Raw genomic sequence first — 20,990 nt, forward strand, 5'->3', positions numbered from 1 at the left:
CTACTCAATAATGAATGTGATGTAAAAACAAAATATAGCAATACAAATGTTACCATTTTATAAGAAGTAAAATAATAAAATAAAAACAAAACCCATGACAGATTATGTTCTATTTCACAGGACAGAGAGCATCCACACAGCATCACAGTGTAATAAAAACAGTCTCGGTCTGGAATCAGGAGAGACAGTTCAGATGTTGCCACAGATGTAGCTAGCTATGGGATCATGAAGAAAATCACCTACTCACTAAGTCTCAATTTCCTCATCTACCAAATGGGGATAATAACATCTGTAGTACCTACCTCACAGGGTTGTTCCACCAGATGAGTTCATGTATTGTAAGGTACTAATAGGAATATCCCCTAGTAGCAGTGGTACGTTTTCATCAATTCCTTCAGCTTTCTTGTATGAATGATTAGGCCAGAATCTTGAGCGATTAGAGAACTCATCCAGGAGGCTTAACCATCCACAAAGGAAAACCAATATGGATGAATAATACCCGTTTCCAGACAGGAACACACAGCTTGATGATGAACAACCTAATGAGCTCATCCATCAAGATAAATAGCATGAGCACACACTGGAAATGTACAATGTACTGGGCCCATAATCGAACAGGTGAAGGAGAGAAACCCGGATCCCATCTTTTTAATATTAATAATCTACCAAGGCTGAATAGTTGTGAGTCATCACACTAGAGTCTCTAAAGAATTAAAAATGAGTACTACTCGCAGAGTATTGGACAGGCCTATGGGGGGCATGGGCAATCTAAAACATATGACAATAAAAATTTTGAAGAGCTGAAATAAAGGCGCCAGGCCTGAAGTCAAGACAACTCATCTTCCGGAGTGCAAATCTGGCCTCAAACATTTATGATCTGTGTGACTACTTTACCATCTTCAGGTATCATTCCCACCATAGGTCAAAGGTTCATCAAATCAAGAAATATAAATTATTCACCCCTTAAACCACATCTCTGTTCCATATTCCTAATAAAAGAGGAAGAGAAAAAAACAATCAAGATATCATTATTCCTTATGCTTCCTCTAACATGATAGATGAGCAGCTAGCTGGGACGGTGGATAAAGAGCTGGAACTGGAGTCAGGAAGACTCATCTTCCAGAGTTCAAATCCGACTTCAGACACTATCTGTGTGACCCTGGGCATGCCCCTTAACCGTGTTTGCCTCAATTTCCTCATCTGTAAAATGACCTGGAGAAGGAAAGGATAAGCCACTCCAGTATCTTTGCTAAGAAAACCCCAAATGAGTCACGAAGAGTAAGACACTATTGAAATGACTGAACAAGAAGGGATAATGGTCAAATAGCATGAGTGCTCCACTATCCCTTAGCACATTGAACAGAGACTCTTGTCATGAACCTATAGGAGCACATAGAAAAAAGCTGTTCATTAAAATGAACAGTATCATCACTGCATAGAATTTCAACATTGATGAGGACACTCATCCTTTTCAGTTTCCATCAAAGACTAAGAGTTAACTTGTCAAACCTTAGCACTCAAAAAAAAAAAAGAAAAGAAAAAGAAATGCTTCTTTATTCAGGAATAGAGAAATGCGCACTAAGTTCAGATCTGGTGCAAAAGGTTTAATGATATATCTCATGCCTACCTAATAGTCAGTTCAAAAGTGCTTTTATGCAAAAAGATCATCAACCCTTTAAAATAATAACTAGGATTTAACAAGTTAAATTTTGCAAAGCAGTTTACATGTTCCATTTGCATCTCACAGAAACCTTGGGGAGTACATAATACATATATTTTTATCATAGTGTTATCATTTTATAGATGAGGAAACTGTGGTCACGGGAGATTAAATGACTTTCACGTGGTCCCACAGCTAGTAAGTGTCAAAGGAAAGATTTGAACTCAGATCTTCCCATTTCCAAGTCCAGTATTTTATCCATAAGACCACACTGCCTCAAATTAATATAGTCATATTTCATATTTCATGTAAAGGCAAAGTCATACTCGAATAATTATTTTATTTCATTATTACTATAAATCAAAAGAATATAGTAGTGATTAAGAACTATGATTTCTATTGGCCAAAACCACAATTGCCTATTGTTGGTATCATGATGCTTAGCCTTTATTCATGGATAGGTACTTGCTGGTGAACTAGCAAGGTCTAGTACCACCTCTGGAGGTTTCAGCAACGTAGAAAACAGGCTGGACTCAGAGGCAGATGTCACAGCCTCTAGCTCTCGTCTGTCTTTGTCACCTCTTCCAACCCTGCCTCTATGATTTAACCTTTCTGAGCCTCAGTTTGCGCATTTATAAACAGGAGATCACCAAAAAGCTTTAAGCACCTAGATGGGCCAGGCACAGCGCTTAGCGCAGGGGATACAGGAACAAAGAAACCAGCAATCACTGCTCCCAAGAAGCTTCCACTCTGATGGACGAGACAAGTCCATGCGCAGATAGCGCCGGCCTCAATGTAAAGTGAATACATACAACTACAAAGGCATTGAATACAGGGGAGTTTGGGGGGTCGGGCAGCAGCAGATGAGGTTTCCGCAAAGGCCTCATGCAGAAGATGGTACCTGAGCCAGTTCCTAAAGGAAGAGAGGAACCTTTTATGGCAAAGGGGAGGAGGGTGAGCATTCCAGGTATGGGGAAGTCAGTGCAAAAGTTCCAAGATGGGAGATGGGGGATTGTATGGGATACATGAAATTTAAATGTAATTCTATTCGACAAGCAATTGTTAAGTGTGGTGGTACAAAACCCTACAGATACAAAAGGCAAAAACTAAGCCAGCTCTAACCTCAAGAAGCCGACATTCTGCTGGGGGGAAACATGTCCACAGAAAAGTAAACTCAAAGTGCATGGGAAATTACACAAAGCAGTGTCAAGAAGGCAAAGGCACCCCACGGGGTGGGGGACAGGGATTCTGAGAGGTGGCACTTCAGCTGTATTTTGAAGGCAGCCCGGCTTTTACAGAGTCAGAGCTTAGTGGGGAGGACATAGTCATTCGGGACAATGAGAACACCAGATCTGGAGCCTGGTCCTGACCACGGAGTGCATGAGTCCACACCCAGATGGGCCACTCTGTCAATGAGTCCTCTTGCCTCTGACTGACTGTGCAACCCTCCAGCCCACCAGTTCTCCTCAGACCATGCACGGGAACCTTAATCTACCCAGCTTAGGAACTACCTCACAATGTCCCTGGCCCAATGTAGGCTTGCTTCCCATTTCACCCCGGGCGCATATCTACTGCCCCTTTCCACCTCTTTCTCTAAGAACCAAAATTAAATCAACACTGACATTGCCACTGGGAAGGGCATTTCAATCAACTCCTCATTCTAAAGAGTGTGACATTAATAAAGAACTAGCAAAAGAGACTGAGAAGGAAGAGGTGGACAGATGGGAGGAAAATTGGAAGAGTGGGGTCACAACACTTTGGAAAGAGGAGAGTTTCTGGGAGGAAATGGTGATCAATGACGTCAAATGCTATCAGGAGATCAGGATGGAGAGATGGGCTTTGGATCTGACAACTTAAAAAACAATGGTTAGGCTTAGAAGGGGTTGTTCCAATTGAATGATGGAGTCATAAACCAGACTTCAGAGGATTTAAAAGACAAAGAGAGGGGAGACATGGGGGCACATTGTGGAGGCAAATTTCTCAAGGAGTTTAGCTAAGGGAGCTAACTAGGAAAATGTCTAGTTATAGGAATGGTCAGATCAAGGGAGGGTCCTTTAGGATGAAGAACCATGTGCATTTTTGTGGAGATGAGGGAAAGAACCCATAGATTAGGAGAGATTCTAGATAAGAAAAAGAGTCAGGATGATGGTTAGGTTAATTTGCTGGAAAAGTCCAGAGGAGATGAGATAAAAGAAGAAATAGCTTTGGCAAAGAGAAGAATAGCATTTTCACTGGGGACTGGAGTAAAGGAGCTAGTGAAAGAAGATGCCAGAATGATGTGAGATGAGGAAGAAAAGAGAAGGGGGGGGGTCTTAGCAAAAAGCCTCAATAGTTTTAGTAATGTAAATGGCAAGGTGCTTGACCAAGTAGGAAGGAAGTGCTTGGTGGGTGTGAGGGGAGGTGAGAAGGTCTGGAATAGACACTGGAGGAAATGGGAAAGTAAATCAACTCAGGAAGAACAGAATGTTTGTCTTGTAGTAAGGAAGCATTTGAGATCAGATAATAAAATCTGTGTGGTTTTCTTAATTCCATTATCTAGCAGGCACTGGGTTAAACACTGAAACACAAAGAAAAGCAAAAAAAAAAAAAATCAGTCCCTGCTTTCAAAGAGCTCACAGTATAATGGAGGAGATAATGAGCAAGCAACTATAAGCAAACAGGATACATACAGGATAAATTGGAGATGATCTCACAGGGAAGATGCTAGCATTAAGAGGAATTAGGAGAAGCTTCTTGAAGAGGGTAGGATTTTAACAGAGGCTTGAAGGAATCCAGGGAAGTCAGGAAGAGGAGAAAGGAGGAGAGAGAAGAGGAAAGAAGAGGAGAGAAGAGAAGAGGAAGAGAGAAGAGGAGGAGAGAGAAGAGGAGAGAGGAGAGGAGGGGATAATATTCCAGCCAGTAAAACTATCCGGGGTGGGAGATGGGAGTGCCACATGTGAGGAACAGCAAAATGGCAGGAATAATCAAGGGTTGGTGCTTGGCAATATGACAAGGGAGCAGGGGATTGCAGAGGACAGGACAGTGTCGAGGTAAGTTGGTTCACCAAAGGTCAGGACCAGGAAGATCATGCAGTCAGTGCAGTGGAGATGCCCTGGGAAAGAAGAGAGACACAGAGGGAATGGAGGAAGCAGTAAAGGCGAAGAACAGGCTTCAGGTCTGAAGGCACAGAGGAAAATGCAAAGTTCAAATACTATCATCAGACAAATGGAAGTTTCTAAGCAAGGAAGCAGGACACTGGTGGGTGATGGCAGCAGAAAGGACTGCATCATCTCTGGGTATAGCTGAATTAGAGGGAAGGAACGAGTCACAGGAGTTGAGTAAATTAAGAAACTCAGAAAGTAGGGCATGTAAAGGAGCATCAATATGTATGGTGAAGATCCCTAGTGAAAGCAAGAGATGGGGAAGAGAGAATAAGCCACACACTGCACTCCCTGAAGAAGGAAGGAGCATGTCCTGAAGGTCAAGAGATAACCCCACCAGGACTTGGACCGGTGATAATTCTGGAGGGTATGAACCTTAAAGGAAGAAAGGCACTTGGCAAAGGGGGTAAATGGAGAGTCTGGCAGGGGCAATGGGGATTCAGGGGGATTCTGACTCCCCGACTGTGACTTGTGAGAGAAAGTGCACTGTAAAAGGGATTCAAATCTCAATGAGGCCCAGAAGATAGGAGAAGTGAGAAAGGGAGAGGTTTAAGATGAAAGATGGGTTCATTATTAAACAAGCATCCCAAAAGCCATAGTAGATGAGGTGGACAGATTCTTAAACCCCATATTTATAGAGAAATATAAAATTCCTAAAACCCAGCCCCGGGATAAAGAAGAAGGAATAATTTCCTGGATAGCACAAATAAGGCCGGATTCCTCAGATTTAGAGATTTTCTTCAAAGGAACCCCAAGTTTGAGAGTTGAGATCCACCCTTCTGGAGAGATCAGGATGGTTCTAACACCCTGGAGAAAAAGAGGATTGTGTTTATCCCCTTTCCTCTTTTACCTCCTCAATTGGCAGCCAGAGAATGAAGCTTTGATATGGGTAAGCAACAGATATGGCTTTTGCCTTTTGATATTACCATAAATAATTAAGATAATATCAGTCCAATGGGGAAAAGACTGGCTTTTGAACAGCCAGTATTCTCCCTTACAGGAGAATACAAACCCTTCAGAGGAGTAGCAAAACACTAAATGATTAGTCCTTGGGCTGAAGTGAAACACACCAGAAAGTTGGGGAGTAGGAGAGTCCCTGCTTGCAACCCCAAGCTTGTTTCCTTTCTGAGGAAAGGTGCTGCTATGAATCTGAGGAAGTATTGCACAGGCCAAAGGAGGAAGGTGGGATTCAGAGAAATAATGGCAATTGTATAAACCTTTTAGGAGTTACTGAGTCCTTCATGTTGTTTTTCAATCACCCGCAGGGTGAAATAAAGAGTATCTTGAAACTAACATATGCATTGTTACCTGAATACTTCTGCAAAAATTATGGATCCATTTCACCCACATCTATAGAGGTCCATACAAGAGCTATATATTCAATAAATAGTCTAAGATTTCCCAAAGGAAACTCTTTTGAAGGGCAATGGGTGAAATACAACTCAAAGACAGTGAATGGGTTGTTAACTGCGAGATGGAATGCGGCCCACATAAACCCAGGGCTTGGGGTGTGACAGATCATAAACAGTTTCCACCTAAACCCCTACTCTGATGCCTCCCTATGTCCTGGAAAGGACCGTGTGTTCTCAAAATCTATGCAATCGATGTGCAAGCACTGGCAGGTCCTACACCAATGTGGCAAAGCTCTTTTGAGCCAGCCAGGCTGGCAATGGACTAAATGTCTGTCATCAAAGATGCTCATCACAAAAGGGTTAATGTTTTTACTGCCTCATAATGAAGTTTCTTGGAAACAAAATTCATATTAAGCCATCTCCTAAAGCTTGGAGAAGTTGTGGGCAGGACCAATGGGGAGAGTATTCCCATGAATAAAACCTCACATCCTTGGAAATACTGGAGTGATAACAAATACAAAAATGAAAATAAACATTTGCTCATTGTCAAAATCAAATAAAAATCGACCTTTATGATTAAAAAATGGAGTGATGATAGAGGCTTGATATGCAGAGGATGAAGGATAATCCTGCATGGATACAAGTTTGGAACACTTAAATCTATCTACCTTTCACCTTCATGCAGAAGCACGTTGGGACGGTATTTTAAATTTAGTCTTATTCCTTCTCACAGAAATGGAGCAGCGTCGGATGGGAAAGGCTCAGGGATGATCCACTTCAGTGGTGGTGTTTGGAAGAAGACAACAATAGCCAAGGAGTTAGAGAGTTTATGGAATAAGATGGTTATTTTACAAACAATCCTGCTTTTATATTTTTCCCACTTTTAAGTCCTGTGATAAAGTTGTCAAAGACCATTAGAATTCTGTCCAACTTTAACTATTCTTTGCAGATGCTGCTTAATATTAACTTACTTTATGCCTAGCCCTTTTGAAGGGGGGCAGGGAAGTGTGAGTATTGATGAGTGAGAAGACAAGGTGAAAATATTATATGAGTATGGGATTAAGGTCAGTATACTTGTAGAGAACGCAGAGAAACCAGGAAAGGTATTAAGTCTGCCTTTCTAGTACATATGTAATGGAGGGAGTAGACAATGAAGGCCCAGTCCCTGAAGTGCATTAGTGTTCTCTGCCTGCTGCATGTCCATGCGGAAGTTTGAAATGTATGATGGAAGGGCTGGGGCCATTTCCCAACTTGATTCAGAGCACCTGCTTCTGGCAATGAGAACCTTTTTTAATTGGCTATGGAGCCCAAACTGAGTATACTACAGAAGACCAGACTACAGCTCCCTTGCTTCCCTGCAAAGTTTTTGAGACAGGAAGAAGAAGCACTACTGTGGGCTTCCTGGCGGGGGAGGGACCTTGAGTCCCCTCTCTCACCCAGCTGCCTTGTGTCCATGAATGCTTGGTGCTGCTATTTCCTGCCTCTGTCCTATTTAATCTTTCCTGATCTCAGATGACTATTGGAGATGAAACAGAACAGATTATGGCCTTGTGACCAAAGGTCTAAGAACTGGAATCTATCACCAAGTCTGCAGATAGCCACAGAAGCCACACACAATGAGGAGCTAGGTCTGAGGAGTCTGACCTGATCAATTCAGCATAGTAGCAAAATGACCCAGCAACGTGCAGAGACACCCTGTTCTGCAAACAAGGAAAGGAAACCACTCATCCATTGGCTATACCACACTCCTAAGTGAATTAGGTGGGGGGAAATGTTGGTAGTCAGATAACAAGCATTTTATTAAGCACCCACTAGGAACTATGCAAAGCATCCGGAACACAAAGACCATAAAGAAAAAAAAAAGTGAGTGGACCAGGTTATAAAGAGCTCTGAATGTCCAAGGATTTAGACAATTAGAGATGAAAGGGAGCCACTGGAGTTTACTGAGGAGAGTCAGACGTGTGCTTTAAGAAGATCAATTATCACCTGAGTGGAGCAGGGAATTGGGGGGAGGGGGGGGGTGTAACGACTTGAGGCAGTCAGCCCAGGTGAAGAGGGCCTGCACTAGAGTGGTGGCCGTGTCCGAGAGATAAGGGGATGTATACTAAAAACACTGTGAAGGAAGAATTGACAGGATTTGGCAACTGTTTGGATATGGGGAGAGAATGAAGAATCAAGGATAACACCTTGGTGCCTAGACAGCTGGTGGCACAATAGATAGAATGTGGCAGCTGGAGTCGAGGAGGCCTGAATTTAAATCTGACCTCAGACACTGTGTGACCCTAGGCAAATCACTTAAACCTCTATCTGCCTCAGTTTCCTAAACTGTAAAATGGGAGCAATAATAGCACCTACCTCCCAGGACTGCCATGAGGATACAAATAAGAGAATATTTGTAAAAAAGCACCTAACCCAGTGCAGAGCACATGTTAGGTACTATATAAATGCTAGATATCATCACCATCACATTTATACCTAGGTCATGAGGCTGATTAACTGGGAAGATGAAAGTGCCCTTGACAGTAAAGGAAAGTTAGGAAAAGGGGAAAGAGAATGAGTTCAGCTTCGATATACTGAGTTTAAGATGTGTATAGAACATTCAGTTTGACATGGCTAATAGGTAGTTGGAGATATAAGAATTAAGGTTAAGGAGAAGGCTAGGACTGGATAAACAGATCTGGGAATCATCAGCATAGAGATAATAAATGAATTCTTGGGAGCTAATGAGATCACCAAGCGAAATACTGAGAGAGAAGGGAAGAGGGCCCAGAATGGAGTCCTGTGGAACATCCATGATTAGTGGATGTGACCTCTATGAGGATCTAACAAAGAAGACGGAGAAGGAACAGTCAGACAGGTAGGAGATGAACCATGGAAAAGCAGAAGAGAAAAGAGAACATCAGGGAGAAGGTGATCAACAGGGACAACAGGATGAAGAAAGAGAAAAGGTTATTTCACATGACAATGTTTTTGTCACGTGACAATTAAGACATGATTGATAATTTTAGGAAGAGCAGGTTCATTTCAATGAATATTGATCACTGCAGGGCCCCCTTTAAGTGCGAGTCCAATCCCCAAGGACTGAGGCGGTAGAAGAGAACAAGCTCCTGGCATTGCAGTCTTGGGTACTTTCACTCTTGCTCTATCTTCTCAGTAAATATTCTTTGTAAAAGCTAATTGACATTAAATGGTTCACATTAATACTGTGGAGAGATCAACTGCAAAGATCCAATTATTGGGACAACAGTAATTACTGTTGATCAATATTGGGGAGAATGCACTGGATGGTAGCTCATAAGCTACAGTATTAGAAAGACACACCCAATCCCTTCAGGTTACTCCAAGAATCCTGAAAAGTGGGAGTCTCTCTCTGCAGTGCCATGTTGTCTGGGCGAGGACCACTGGGGAAAGAGGGAGCCCAGAGAATATTGCTAGACATCCATGAACTGGAGTGATTAGAAGGATCCAGTCAGGGATTAAAAACCATGTGCATATGGATAAGACAACAGGTACTAGAAGAGTTATCCCTTATATTACAGTAATCTGCTTTTTAAAAACTGCTTTCCTATGTTATCTCATTATCCTTCACAACTAAAGAGTTTTAGGAATGGATATTCATGAGAGTGAACTAATTTTAACAGACTAATGAATATTTTCACAGGCTACCAGATTCCAAAAAGCTATTCATCCAATCAATTTATCTTATATTGAGAGAGGACAACGTAATAAATGGAACTACAGATGGGATACAAAGTGGTTCTTGTATAAGGCTCTGAGTAGAGCATGCCTAAATCACTTTTCTCTTCATGCTTCAGTTTCTACTTGCTTCTTGTTTACAACTTTGTCAGTAATATTTAATTTCTATTACAAAACATTCTGTGGTCCCTGGTTAAATGGTGTAATAAAACTTCAAAATCATTATTGTCAAAAATAAGCAACTGACAAACTCTAAGTGCATTTAAAGCAAACCTTGTCAGAAGACTCACTGTATCAACAACAATCGTGGAGTGCCACCTAATGTTCAACATGGATTTTGACATGTCAAAAAGCTATCCGGTGTTTATAACCAGCACACAGATACTATTAACTTTAGTTCCATAACTGTTATAGGTGAAGATTTCACCAGCAAAGGACATAATCCAATATCAAAAATTTGAAATATAACTTTCTCAAAATGCACTAGAAGCTGAAGACTAGGAGAGAGGTCCGTCTCTACATCATTTGCATAAACACACAAAAGATAGAAAAAAAAAGGTAGTAATCCTGGCTAGAAATGCCTTCACTCTGGCTGTCTTTATATTGTCCTTCTTCATCTATTCACAAGTTTCTTTCTTGTTTTCAAATATTTCCCTTTGATGCTGAATAAAGGTTACAAAACTTAAGAAAAACTAAGTCAACAGATACTCTTTTATACCCAGATAGCATCCTCCAGTCTTTTCTCATTAAACTTACACATCATTTTTCTTCTTTTTTGGAGAGAATCAGGATTGAGTGACTTGCCTAGGGTTACACTAGTGTCTGAGGCTGGATTTGAATTCAGGTCCTCTTGACTCCAGGACCAGTGTATTATACACTATGCCACCTAGCTGCCCCTAAACTTACACATATTAAAAATTATTGATCTAAGATCATTTAGGAAAACCTTCTAAACAACCTCAATTAATGAGCCTGGAATCATTTTTTATTAATGAATATCAATTTCAAAGAGGCAATTATGAAGGCTAATGGGGTATTTTGTAACATGGTACAAGGGAAATAGAATTGGGACTAAGTTAAGGAAGAAAAGAAACAAGCATTTATCAAGTACCTATTGTGTGTTGGACACACTGTGCCAAGGGCTTTACAAGCATTATCTCGTTTGAACATCATAACCCTAAGAAGTAGGTGATATTAGCATCCTCATTTTACAGATGAGGAAACTGGGGCAGACGGGGGTAAAGTGACTTGCCTAGGGTAACACGGCTGGGAATCTCTGAGGCCAGATTTCCACTGTGTCAGCTTGCTGCTGCTGGGTGGAAAGGCCCTTAGAGGCCATTCAGTCCAACACCTTCATTTTACAGGTAAGGAAACTGAGGCACGGTTACAATTTGATCAGCAAAGGATATGCTTAGTATTCTTGCTTAACTCTATTTTTTTGTTGAGGTCATTATTCCCTCCCCAAATGATCAATTTTTGTAAAGGTGTCATTTATAGCTGATAGACATGTAAATGTTTTTCCATTCACATTCAGTAATCAATATTCTTCTATTATCAGGGCAGCTAGGTGGCGCAGTGTAGAGCACCGGCCCTGGATTCAGGAGGACCTGAGTTCGAATCAGGCCTCAGAGACTTAACACTTACTGGCTGTGTGACCCTGGGCAAGTCACTTAACTCCAATTGCCTCACTAAAAAAAAAAAATTCTTCTATTATCTCTATTTTTCTAGTCAAGAAACATCTGTTGGGGCAGTTAGGTAGTGCAGTGGAAGAGCATCAGCCCTGGAGTCAGGAGGACCTGAGTTCAAATCCAGCCTCAGATATTTGACACTTACTAGCTGTGTGACCCTGGGCAAGTCACTTAACCCTCACTGCCCCTCAAAAAAAAAAAAAAAAGAAAGAAAGAAAGAAAAGAAACATCTGTTAGTTGTCAGTGCCAGGTACTGAGCTGAACACCAGAGACACAAAGAAAAGCAGCTCAAGCAGCTCACAAGCTAATGCCGGAGAGAACACTCAAACACCTTTGTACCAACAAGCATATGTAGGGTACATTAGAGATAATCGACACAGGGAAGGAGCCAGAATTAAAGGAGATCAGAAAAAGCTAAGTCAGCCAGTTGGTACACCTCGGCGGAGCACCCACCCTGGAGTCAGGAAGCCCAGACACTTAGCAGCTGTGTGTCCCTGGGCAAGTCACTTCACCTTGTTTGCCTGAGCTGAAGGAGGAAATGACAAAGCACTCCAGTATCTTGGCCAAGAAAACCCCAAATGGGGTCACAAAGAGTCAGACTTGACTGAAACGACTCAACAACAAAGGAAAAGCTTTGTATTGAAAATGGGATTTTATCTAGAATTTGGAGCCAGGGAAGCTGGAGTTAGGGCGGTGGGGAGAGGCAATGAGGAAAAAGCAAGTTCCAGGCCTGGAGTCAGAAGAGGAAGGTCTTATGCAAGGAACAGTAACCGGTGCCATTTGGATCCACTACAGATTTATGTTATAAAACCTCCACTGGGCCCTCACCACAGAAAGGCAATCCTCTTACACACCCCTGCCTGCCCTCGGCGGCTCCCTGACTCCCTCTCCCCCCACTCTCTCAGATAAGAACCCAGTCCCCTATCCTGAAGCTATGACCAAGAGCTTCTCCTGCCTTCCACTCCTTCCTCCCCTTTCCCCGTCCCTGGTGGAGAAGCGGCCTTTCCCTCGCCAAGTGAATAGCGGCTAGCTAGCCAGACTGTCTAAAACACCTAGCGAGTGGTCGCCAATACATTAGAAGCTTTAGCAAGAGTTTAATTTTTTAAGCACTTATTAAGGAGAAGAAGAATTTGGTGAAGAGAGAGCAAGGCCTGGATTCAGCCGTCTATCTTGGGGAGCCGGCGTCTCCCGCTCCCCTCCCCACGAGGTCCTCAAGAAAAAAGAGAGAACCATCCCTTCTTCGCCCCACAAGCCTTCTGTCTAAGCCGGAAACATCAAGCGTCACTTCCTGGCGCCAAGGAACTGACCTTCCAAACCCCGTGGCTTGCCCTTGGACGCCTTCTCCTCATGGTGGAACTTTCCTACAGTAACTATCCAGCAGGGGGCGTCCCTCCCATCCTTACACAAGACAAGGCCCTCTGCACCCACAGCTGATCTCATCCCATTCTGCCTCCTAGCTGACTGCCCCCTCGACCGCCTCCCCAGGTGTCACTCCCAGGCAATCTCTCTGTTCGCCAGCCGCCTCCCGACAGGCCCGTGCCTCCTCAAACCTCGGAAAACCTTCTCTGGTCCATCCACCCCTGCTTGCTCGCATTGTTCCTCCCTTTTGTGCTAAGTTCCTAGGGAAGGCGATCTACAACAGGTGCCCGCACATCCTTTCCTCATTCTCTTTTTAATTCGCTACAGCCCGGCTTCCAGCCTCATCATTCAAGGAAAACTGTTCCCTCCAAAGTTACTACTTCCTTCCTGACTGCTCTGTGACCTTTCACTCCCTTTTCTCAACTTTTCCCTAAGAGGTTTTCCTAATACTACTCTCTCCTGGTCCTTGCCCTACACATATCCTCTGTCCCCATTGCTGGATCTTCCTCCAGGTCAAGGACAAATGTCCCATGACTCTGTCCTGGGTCGTCTTTTTTTTTTTCTCCTTTATTATTCACTTGGTGTTCTTATCAGCAAACATGGATTCAATGATCATTTCTAGGCTGATTATTCTCAAATCTACTTTGTTGTTGTTGTTGAGTCATTCCAGCTACGTCCGACTCTTCATGACCCCATTTGGGGTTTTCTTGGCAGAGGTACTGGGGTGGTTTCCCATTTTCTTCTCTAGCTCATTTCACAGATAAGGAAACTAAGGCAAACAGGGTTAGGTGACTTGCCCAGGGCCACACAGCTAGTAAGTATCTGAGGATGGATTTGAACTCAGGTCTTCTTGACTGCAAGGCCACTGTGCCACCCAGCTGCCCCAAATCTACTTATACAGCCCTAAACTCTCTGCTGACCTCCAATCTCACAACTCCAGTTGCCAACAAGCCATCTCAAACTACAAGTCCTAGAGATAGCTTTACCTTGACTCATCCAAAACTGAACACATTGTCCTGCCACCACCAACTGCAAATACTACCATCCTCCTGGTCACCTAGGCTCCTGACCTAGGTGTCATCCTTAACTTCCCATTCTTTCTAACCTCCCCCCTCCACCCACCATCTGTTGCCAAAGCTTCTTGATTTTACCTGCATAAAGTCTCTGATGATGGAGAAAACACTAACAAAAATAAATCACAGAATCTCAAAAATATAGAGGGACTTCAATATGTCCAAAAACTAGTCATCTGGCCTTTGCTTGAAGACCTTTAGTGAGAGAGAATCAACTATATCCTGATGCAGCCTACAAAGTCTCATCACTGGAAGACCTGAGTTCAGCCTCAAATACTTATTAGCTGTGTGACCCTGGGCAAGTCACTTAAGCTCTATCTGTCTGTTTCCTCATCTGTAAAATGGTGATAATAGCACTTCCTCAAAGAGTTACTGCGTGGATCAAATTAGATAATATTTGTAAAGTATTTTGCAAGCCTTAAATCGCTACATAATGCTAATGTTTGTTTTTTACAGCTTATAAAGTAAAGGGTTTAAATTGAATTAAAATTGACAGATCATAAACCCAATACCTTCTGTTCAAATCAAATTACTCTCTTTAACTATAAGGTACAAACAAAGGAAAATGGACAATTGTGTAAAGTTTGTTCCTTCTAATAGATACAGCTGGAAGTTTAACAGAGTCTAATTGAAATGGAAACTAGAGAGTGAAAGGTACAGTGCTAACATAACAAAAACACGATACTATTTATAGCTTCTTTCAGAACAATCTAATCTAATAACAATAACATGAGGATTCTAACTGGGATTTCATTTGCTTTCATTTGTCCTACCCATAATCTAGTTCAGACAGAGAAATATTCAGAAGACAAAGGATAGAAAAAGGAGATGAAGGCCAAAAGGGTTTCAATAACCCACACAGTAGATGAAAGGTAACCAATCTTTGAATAAAACTTTATCTTCAAAAATATTCCATGTTGGGGGCAGCTGGGTGGCACAGGGATAAAGCACCAGCCCTGGATTCAGGAGGACCTGAGTTCAAATCCAGCCTCAGACACTTGACACTTAATAGCTGTGTGACCCTGGGCAAGTCACTTAATCCTCATCGCCCTGCGCGCACGCGCGCGCGCACGCACACACACACACACACACACACACACACAAATGCCATTAAAAATATATATATTCCATGTTAAGTCAATGTAGAGACATATTTTTAATTTTTATAGTTTGAGTAACAGGTTTGGTTTTTTTAAAAGAAAACCAAAGAAGAAACACATGTTTTAAGAAGCACTTTGTTTTTAAACACTATGTGCAGACACTGTCCTAAACACATCATCCAGAATGCAAACACAAAAGTAAAACAGTCTCTCTCTTCAAGGAGCTCTGGAAAGTTGGATCAAAGAATCAGTAATTCTTTCTGTTGTAGCTCTGAGCCCCTAACCAGAAACACAGCCCTGGCAAAACAACTCAGTGTTAATCTTTCCCTTTTCTAAGGATGCTCCTTGTTCTTTTTTTCCTCTTATTTCCAAAAAGTATAGACCAACTAGCAAATGCTTGTGGTCAATACTGCTTAGAAATACAAAGTAAACACGTAAGTCTGTTTAGACTTTCCTATGCCCAGAAGGAAAACCTTGAGACTACTATAAGGAAGCCCAAGAGGAAAAAGAAAATACAAGATTATTTCCTTGAGGTCATGAGTAGAATAACACAACTTTTCTTCCTTCATTTCTTGTTTCCAATTTGCTTATGAAGCCTGGCTCACAGAGACATGGCCTATTCTGCTGATAGAGGTAGCCTCTGTCTGTTCCACACCAATTCTCATAGCTTCCCTTTCTCTAGCTATATGCATCCTGTCAGGATGAGTTTCTCTACTGGAATCACTGAATCGACTTTTTTTTTTTTTGGTGGGACAATGAGGGTTAAGTGACTTGCCCAGGGTCACATAGCTAGTAAGTGTCAAGTGCCTGAGGTCGGATTTGAACTCAGGTCCTCCTGACTCTAGGGCTGGTGCTCTATCCACTGTGCCACCTAGCTGCCCCCTGAATCGACTTTTAAAGATCATCCAGAAGCATGGCCTATCATTCTTCATTCTACTGTGCCATTACTTTTCTGGATCACTCAAAGGACTTTCTAATATCTCATAAGGCAATCACCTGGAACAGCTGTTAACTTTATAGTGTGTTTGAACATCTTTTTATTAGGTCCCTTTTTCTCTCATACCTATGAAAAACTAACTCCCTTACATAGGGATATATGTGTATGAACAAAAATAGTACTTGGATAGCTGAGGATTAGGGGAACCCCCAAATTAATGGATCAGGGTACATCCTATGGAATTACACATGTGCTCTAGTCCCTTTGTGAGAGAAATGTGTTTGCCTAAGATGACAGGACTGACTTCCCAGGGCATTCCTGGCTGGTACTCAGTGAATGAAGCTGCCTCCACAATAAATGTCTAATGAAAATAAGAGGGGCTAGACTTATCAGAGGGACCTCCCCCATCTGGGAGGAACTGAGATGAACTGGATCCCTCTGTGGGGGATCCTCTGTCTCTTTTGGATCCTTCTCGAATGCTTCCTTTTCCTACCAGTGGGAACACGAGGAGGAAAAGGGAACTTTTCTCCTCTGCTGCTGAAAAGAAAACAGCTACTTACACCAGAAGCACAAGTTCAGGCAAACAAATGCTTGTAGCTTGTACACATCCTGCAACAGAAAGTACCAATTGCTAATATATTTTTCTACCTTTCCATGTCCCCTTCTGAGAACAGGTCACTGGTCAGTGATCCTGAGAAATAGACATTTCCAGCCTTGGGGGTTTGAGAGTTCCCAAGTTTCTAGGTCCAGTGCCCACCTGGGGGAGATTTCCTTAACAGATAAGGAGAAGAGAACCAATGCCAGGATGAATGTGTATCTGAGTGACTAAAGAAAGCAATGCATGGCTGGCCAGGAGAGCCAGACTTTATGAGTTTCTTGGAAAGTACAAGTCTGAGATGAATGCAAAATATCAATTTGGCAGTCTACATTGTTATTTTCCCTTTCAAGGGGAAGTAGAAGGAGATGTGTGAGTATGTTGGGTTTCTTATATCTGTGAGTCCCTTACAACTTGTGCAGTTTCTGCAGGGGAATAATAAACTGCTGTCCTGTACCTGGTATCTACCATATGTTGATCATCTTTTCTAGAGGGGATCCTGTTGTCTACAGTTTAGGAGAAAACTTAGATATAACATGCATAAGATTTGTTCTAAAAATGTCCCTGGAGTCTAAATGTAGGGTGGGAAACTAGAAAGAAATGGTACCCTCTTAGGGACAGGCTACCCCACCCAGGACTGAACCTGGGTCTGTGGGAAGCACTTTGTGGAAAGTGCCAATGGACTGTGGTTTACATTTGGAATTTCATTCTTTTTTTAAATGTCCATGCATCAAAAGTGAGGTGTTCCTCAGCTCACAGAGCAAGAGGTCATCTGGTCCAACCCCTTCATTTCACAAGTAAATACAATAAAGCCCAGGGAGCAAAGTAATTTACTCCAAATCACATATGAAGGAAGTGATAGAGGTAAAGCGCTCTAATACAGAGTCCTTTCCACTGCATCACTAATGCCATAAGTAAAGTATTATCTTACAATTATATAAACAAATGGCCACTGAGGCCATTAAACACTGAGTGCCAATAAAAATAGCCCTTCAAAAATGAAGGAACTTGGAAAAGGCTGAGCAAGAGTAAAGAGAAATCACAATGGGAGCATTCAGGTACGGTCCCTAGGAATACAAACACTATAGTCAGGTATGAGAAGGTAAGGAGGCTTGAATAGCTGCAATGTCATTTAAACATCTTGAATGTAAAAGTCTTAAAATATACCACTATTGAAAGCCAGGTTTGCGAAAGGGCACCGATTTAAGGTTTGTGCACAATGGTGACTTGATAATCCTGGAAACAATAACAAGTCCTTCCTCTGTAATACCCACCTGGTATTTTCTCTTTGAGAAATTCCCACAGTGCTTTGTTTCCCAGACTTCTCCCACTCCCAGACGTTAGTGTTTCATATCAACAGGTTATCTTATATTTATGTATCCAATAGTGTGACGATTGGAATGACGCCACCTGCTAGAGACTTACTGTAGAAAAGCTCCGCCATGAGGAGAAGGCATCTGAGGGCAAGCCATGTGGTCTAGGTCCTTAGCATCAAGAAGTGACGTTTGCTCATGGGTACTGTCTATCAAGGCTACCAGTCAATCAACTTGAGGAGCCTCCCATTTCTGGAAGGGGGACATGAAGTAGGAAGCAGACGCTGGCAGAGGGGTGCTGTCTCTTTTTGGTTCCTGACCTCACCATAGTGGGTCGGATGATAGGGTCTCTTAGAAATAGTTAGATTTTTACCTTTCTCTCTGATCCTAATGCTCTTTAATAAATACTTAAACATTTAAATACTCTTGCTAAAGCTTATGATTTATTGGCGACCATTCATTAGATTTTAGATAGTTTAGCTAGAACTTTAGGCTTTACAATAGAATGTAAGCTTCTTGAGGGAAGGACCTCATTTGTTTTGTCTTTGTATCTCCAGGACCAAACACCAAGCCTTGCACATGGCAGACACTTAAATGAACTGATTATAGCAAGTGAGCCATAAAATAGGAAGATGCATGTTTGCTAAAGGTGTTTGACACTGGGAAAATGTCCAGAGCAGGGAACAAATGGAAAAGGACTTGATCATAGGTAGTATAGGAAGTTAGTTAACAACTATTTTGTAGCAGGTATCATGCTAAGCATTTTACAAGTATTACCTCATTTGATACTCACAACAACCCCGGGAGGGAGCTGCTTTTATTATCCCCATTTTAGGATTGAGCCAACAGGCAAATATAAGTTAAATGACTTGCCCAATGTCACAGAGCTAAGGCTAAATTTGAACTCGAGTCTTCCTGACTCCCAGCATTCCTTCCACTAGCACAGTCCTCCAACTATTCTTGTTTTCAGATGACATTATTATAAACTGAATTAAGTCTGGGACATTTCAGAGCTTGCTAAATGAAATTCATTATCATTCAAAAGAGTTCAACCCAGCTATACGAACTTGAAAACCAAGTGGATGAAAAATGTTTATTCATTATTATCAAAGGTAAATAAAGTGAAAAAAAGCACAAAATTCCAACTCAGTACCATGTACACATCAAGTAACTGTCTTTCCAATAAAGCATATCTTTAAGTTTTCTCTTTTGTTAAAAACCTCATTACCTTTCAACAAGGCTTCACTGAGCTATGCTCAGGTGAGATAGTGGACAGAATGCTAGTCCCCAAGTCAGGATAGACCTGATTTCAAATTCAGACTTAGACACTTATTAGCTGTGTGACCCTGGGCAAGCTATATCATTCTTCATCATATGGCCTTATTTCCTTTTTGAATCACTCAAGGGACTTATTCATACCTCATAAAGTAATCACGTGGCATGGGCCACAATTTTACAGCTAGTTAGTTCTCCAGGCCACAGTTTCTTCATCTGTAAAATGGGGATAGTAACTGCATCTCCCTCCAGGGACTGTGAGAATAAAATGAGCTGTGTAAAGAATTTTGCAAACCTTAAAGCAATACATAAACATCTAGCTATTAAGAAATGGGACATGGATCCAGCAGTTAATCACTACATTAATCTATAAAGTACAGGCTTTTAAATGTTGAAAAACAGATATTTTAAAATGCATATGAGAAAAAGCCAAGTGACAATAACTTCCCCCTTCTTCCCTTTTTTTTTTTTGTGAGGCAATTGGGGTTAAGTGACTTGCCCAGGGTCACACAGCTAGTAAGTGTTAAGTGTCTGAGGTCAAATTTGAACTCAGGTCCTCCTGAATCCAGGGCCAGTACTCTATCCACTGTGCTACCTAGCTGCCCCCCCCTTCTTCCTTTTGATCAAAATAAGCAGTGACCTTCAATTAGATCCTATGGCCCACACATCTCATTACAGATACAAATATTGTTTCTCATCTCATCACACAGATGATACTCTGTGGGTCTGGAACGGTTGCGAGTCCCATAGTGCTACTCATCTGAATAGATCTGCACACGGCCTAGTGGTATAGTGTTGGACTTAGGAAGACCAGAGTTCAAATCCAGCGGCTGACATTTTTGACCCTAACAAGTCACTAAACCTCTGTCTGCCTCAGTTTCCTCATGCATAAAGTGAGGACAATAATAATTTAGAAAAATAACACCTGATTCCCCAGAGATGTTGTGAGTGTAAAATGTGATGTTTGCAAAATGCTTTGAGAATTTTTGAAATTAGTAATAGTAGTATTTATACGGTGCTTTAAAGTTTGCAAAGAGCTTTAAAAATGAGCCCTACATAAACGCTAGCTGTTATTAAGAGTGGGGAGGTAATGCAGCATGACTGACAAACCATCCTAGAGTCGTGTGCCTTAAACGAGGGGTGGCGACAGTGCCAATGATGCCCACAAGAGGCATGGCATCCCTGATGCTGGGACGGGCTGGGGAAAGCTGACTTAACACACCCCAGGAGAAGCAGGTTGGCCAGGAAAATGAGTGCAAAGTCTTTAAGTCCCGGGGAAAGGAAAGGCAGCGTCAGAGCTAAGGCCCAGGCCCGGCCTGTTCCCCCGGAGATTCCCCATGACGTCATCCCCCTCCAAGGGGGTGGGGGGGAAATCCTTTGGAGCCTGGAAGCGCCAAAGAGAACAGGGGATAGTGGATAGAGGAAGCTGACTAAGACAAAAGGCGAGTGGAACCAGGGCGTCTCCCTCCCACCGGCCCGAGCCCTGGGGGAAGCTGGATGTGGTGCGGGGCATCGGCCTGAAGTCTAAAGGGAGTCGCTGCTGGTCCGCCCAACACTCACCATAGCGTCAAGGCCTCCAGTACCAGGAATCTACTTGTCAGTTACCGCGCAGGAAGCTCCCGACTCATTCCAAGTTTCCCGGTTACTGTGGCAACCAAACCCCGCCCACGAGCCTCTTTCTTCCCCTTCCTCCACCCCGCCCCTTCTTGGGGACTTCCTAGAGGGCTTGCAGGTCGAGGTCCCACCCCCTTCCTTCAACTTGCCCGCCCCTTCCACGCTGTCGCTCTAGGAGACGTGAAACC

The 20,990-nt window shown here is 42.5% G+C and overlaps 1 protein-coding gene across 2 annotated transcripts in view; it reads right to left on the reverse strand.

The window, feature by feature from the left end:
• NME7 (NME/NM23 family member 7) overlaps nt 1–20,879 on the reverse strand; it is a 171,315-nt gene extending 150,436 nt beyond the window's left edge. For both annotated transcript variants that reach the window (XM_044001429.1, XM_044001428.1), the window contains exon 1: nt 20,749–20,879. In XM_044001429.1, the coding sequence (XP_043857364.1) occupies nt 20,749–20,751 (3 nt within the window). In that variant the 5' untranslated portion in view covers nt 20,752–20,879. The remainder of the gene's footprint in view (nt 1–20,748) is intronic.
• Nucleotides 20,880–20,990: the final 111 nt, after the last annotated feature.

The sequence above is a fragment of the Dromiciops gliroides genome, chromosome 4 (genome assembly GCF_019393635.1).
Source record: "Dromiciops gliroides isolate mDroGli1 chromosome 4, mDroGli1.pri, whole genome shotgun sequence".
NCBI classification, from domain to species: Eukaryota; Metazoa; Chordata; class Mammalia; order Microbiotheria; family Microbiotheriidae; genus Dromiciops; species Dromiciops gliroides.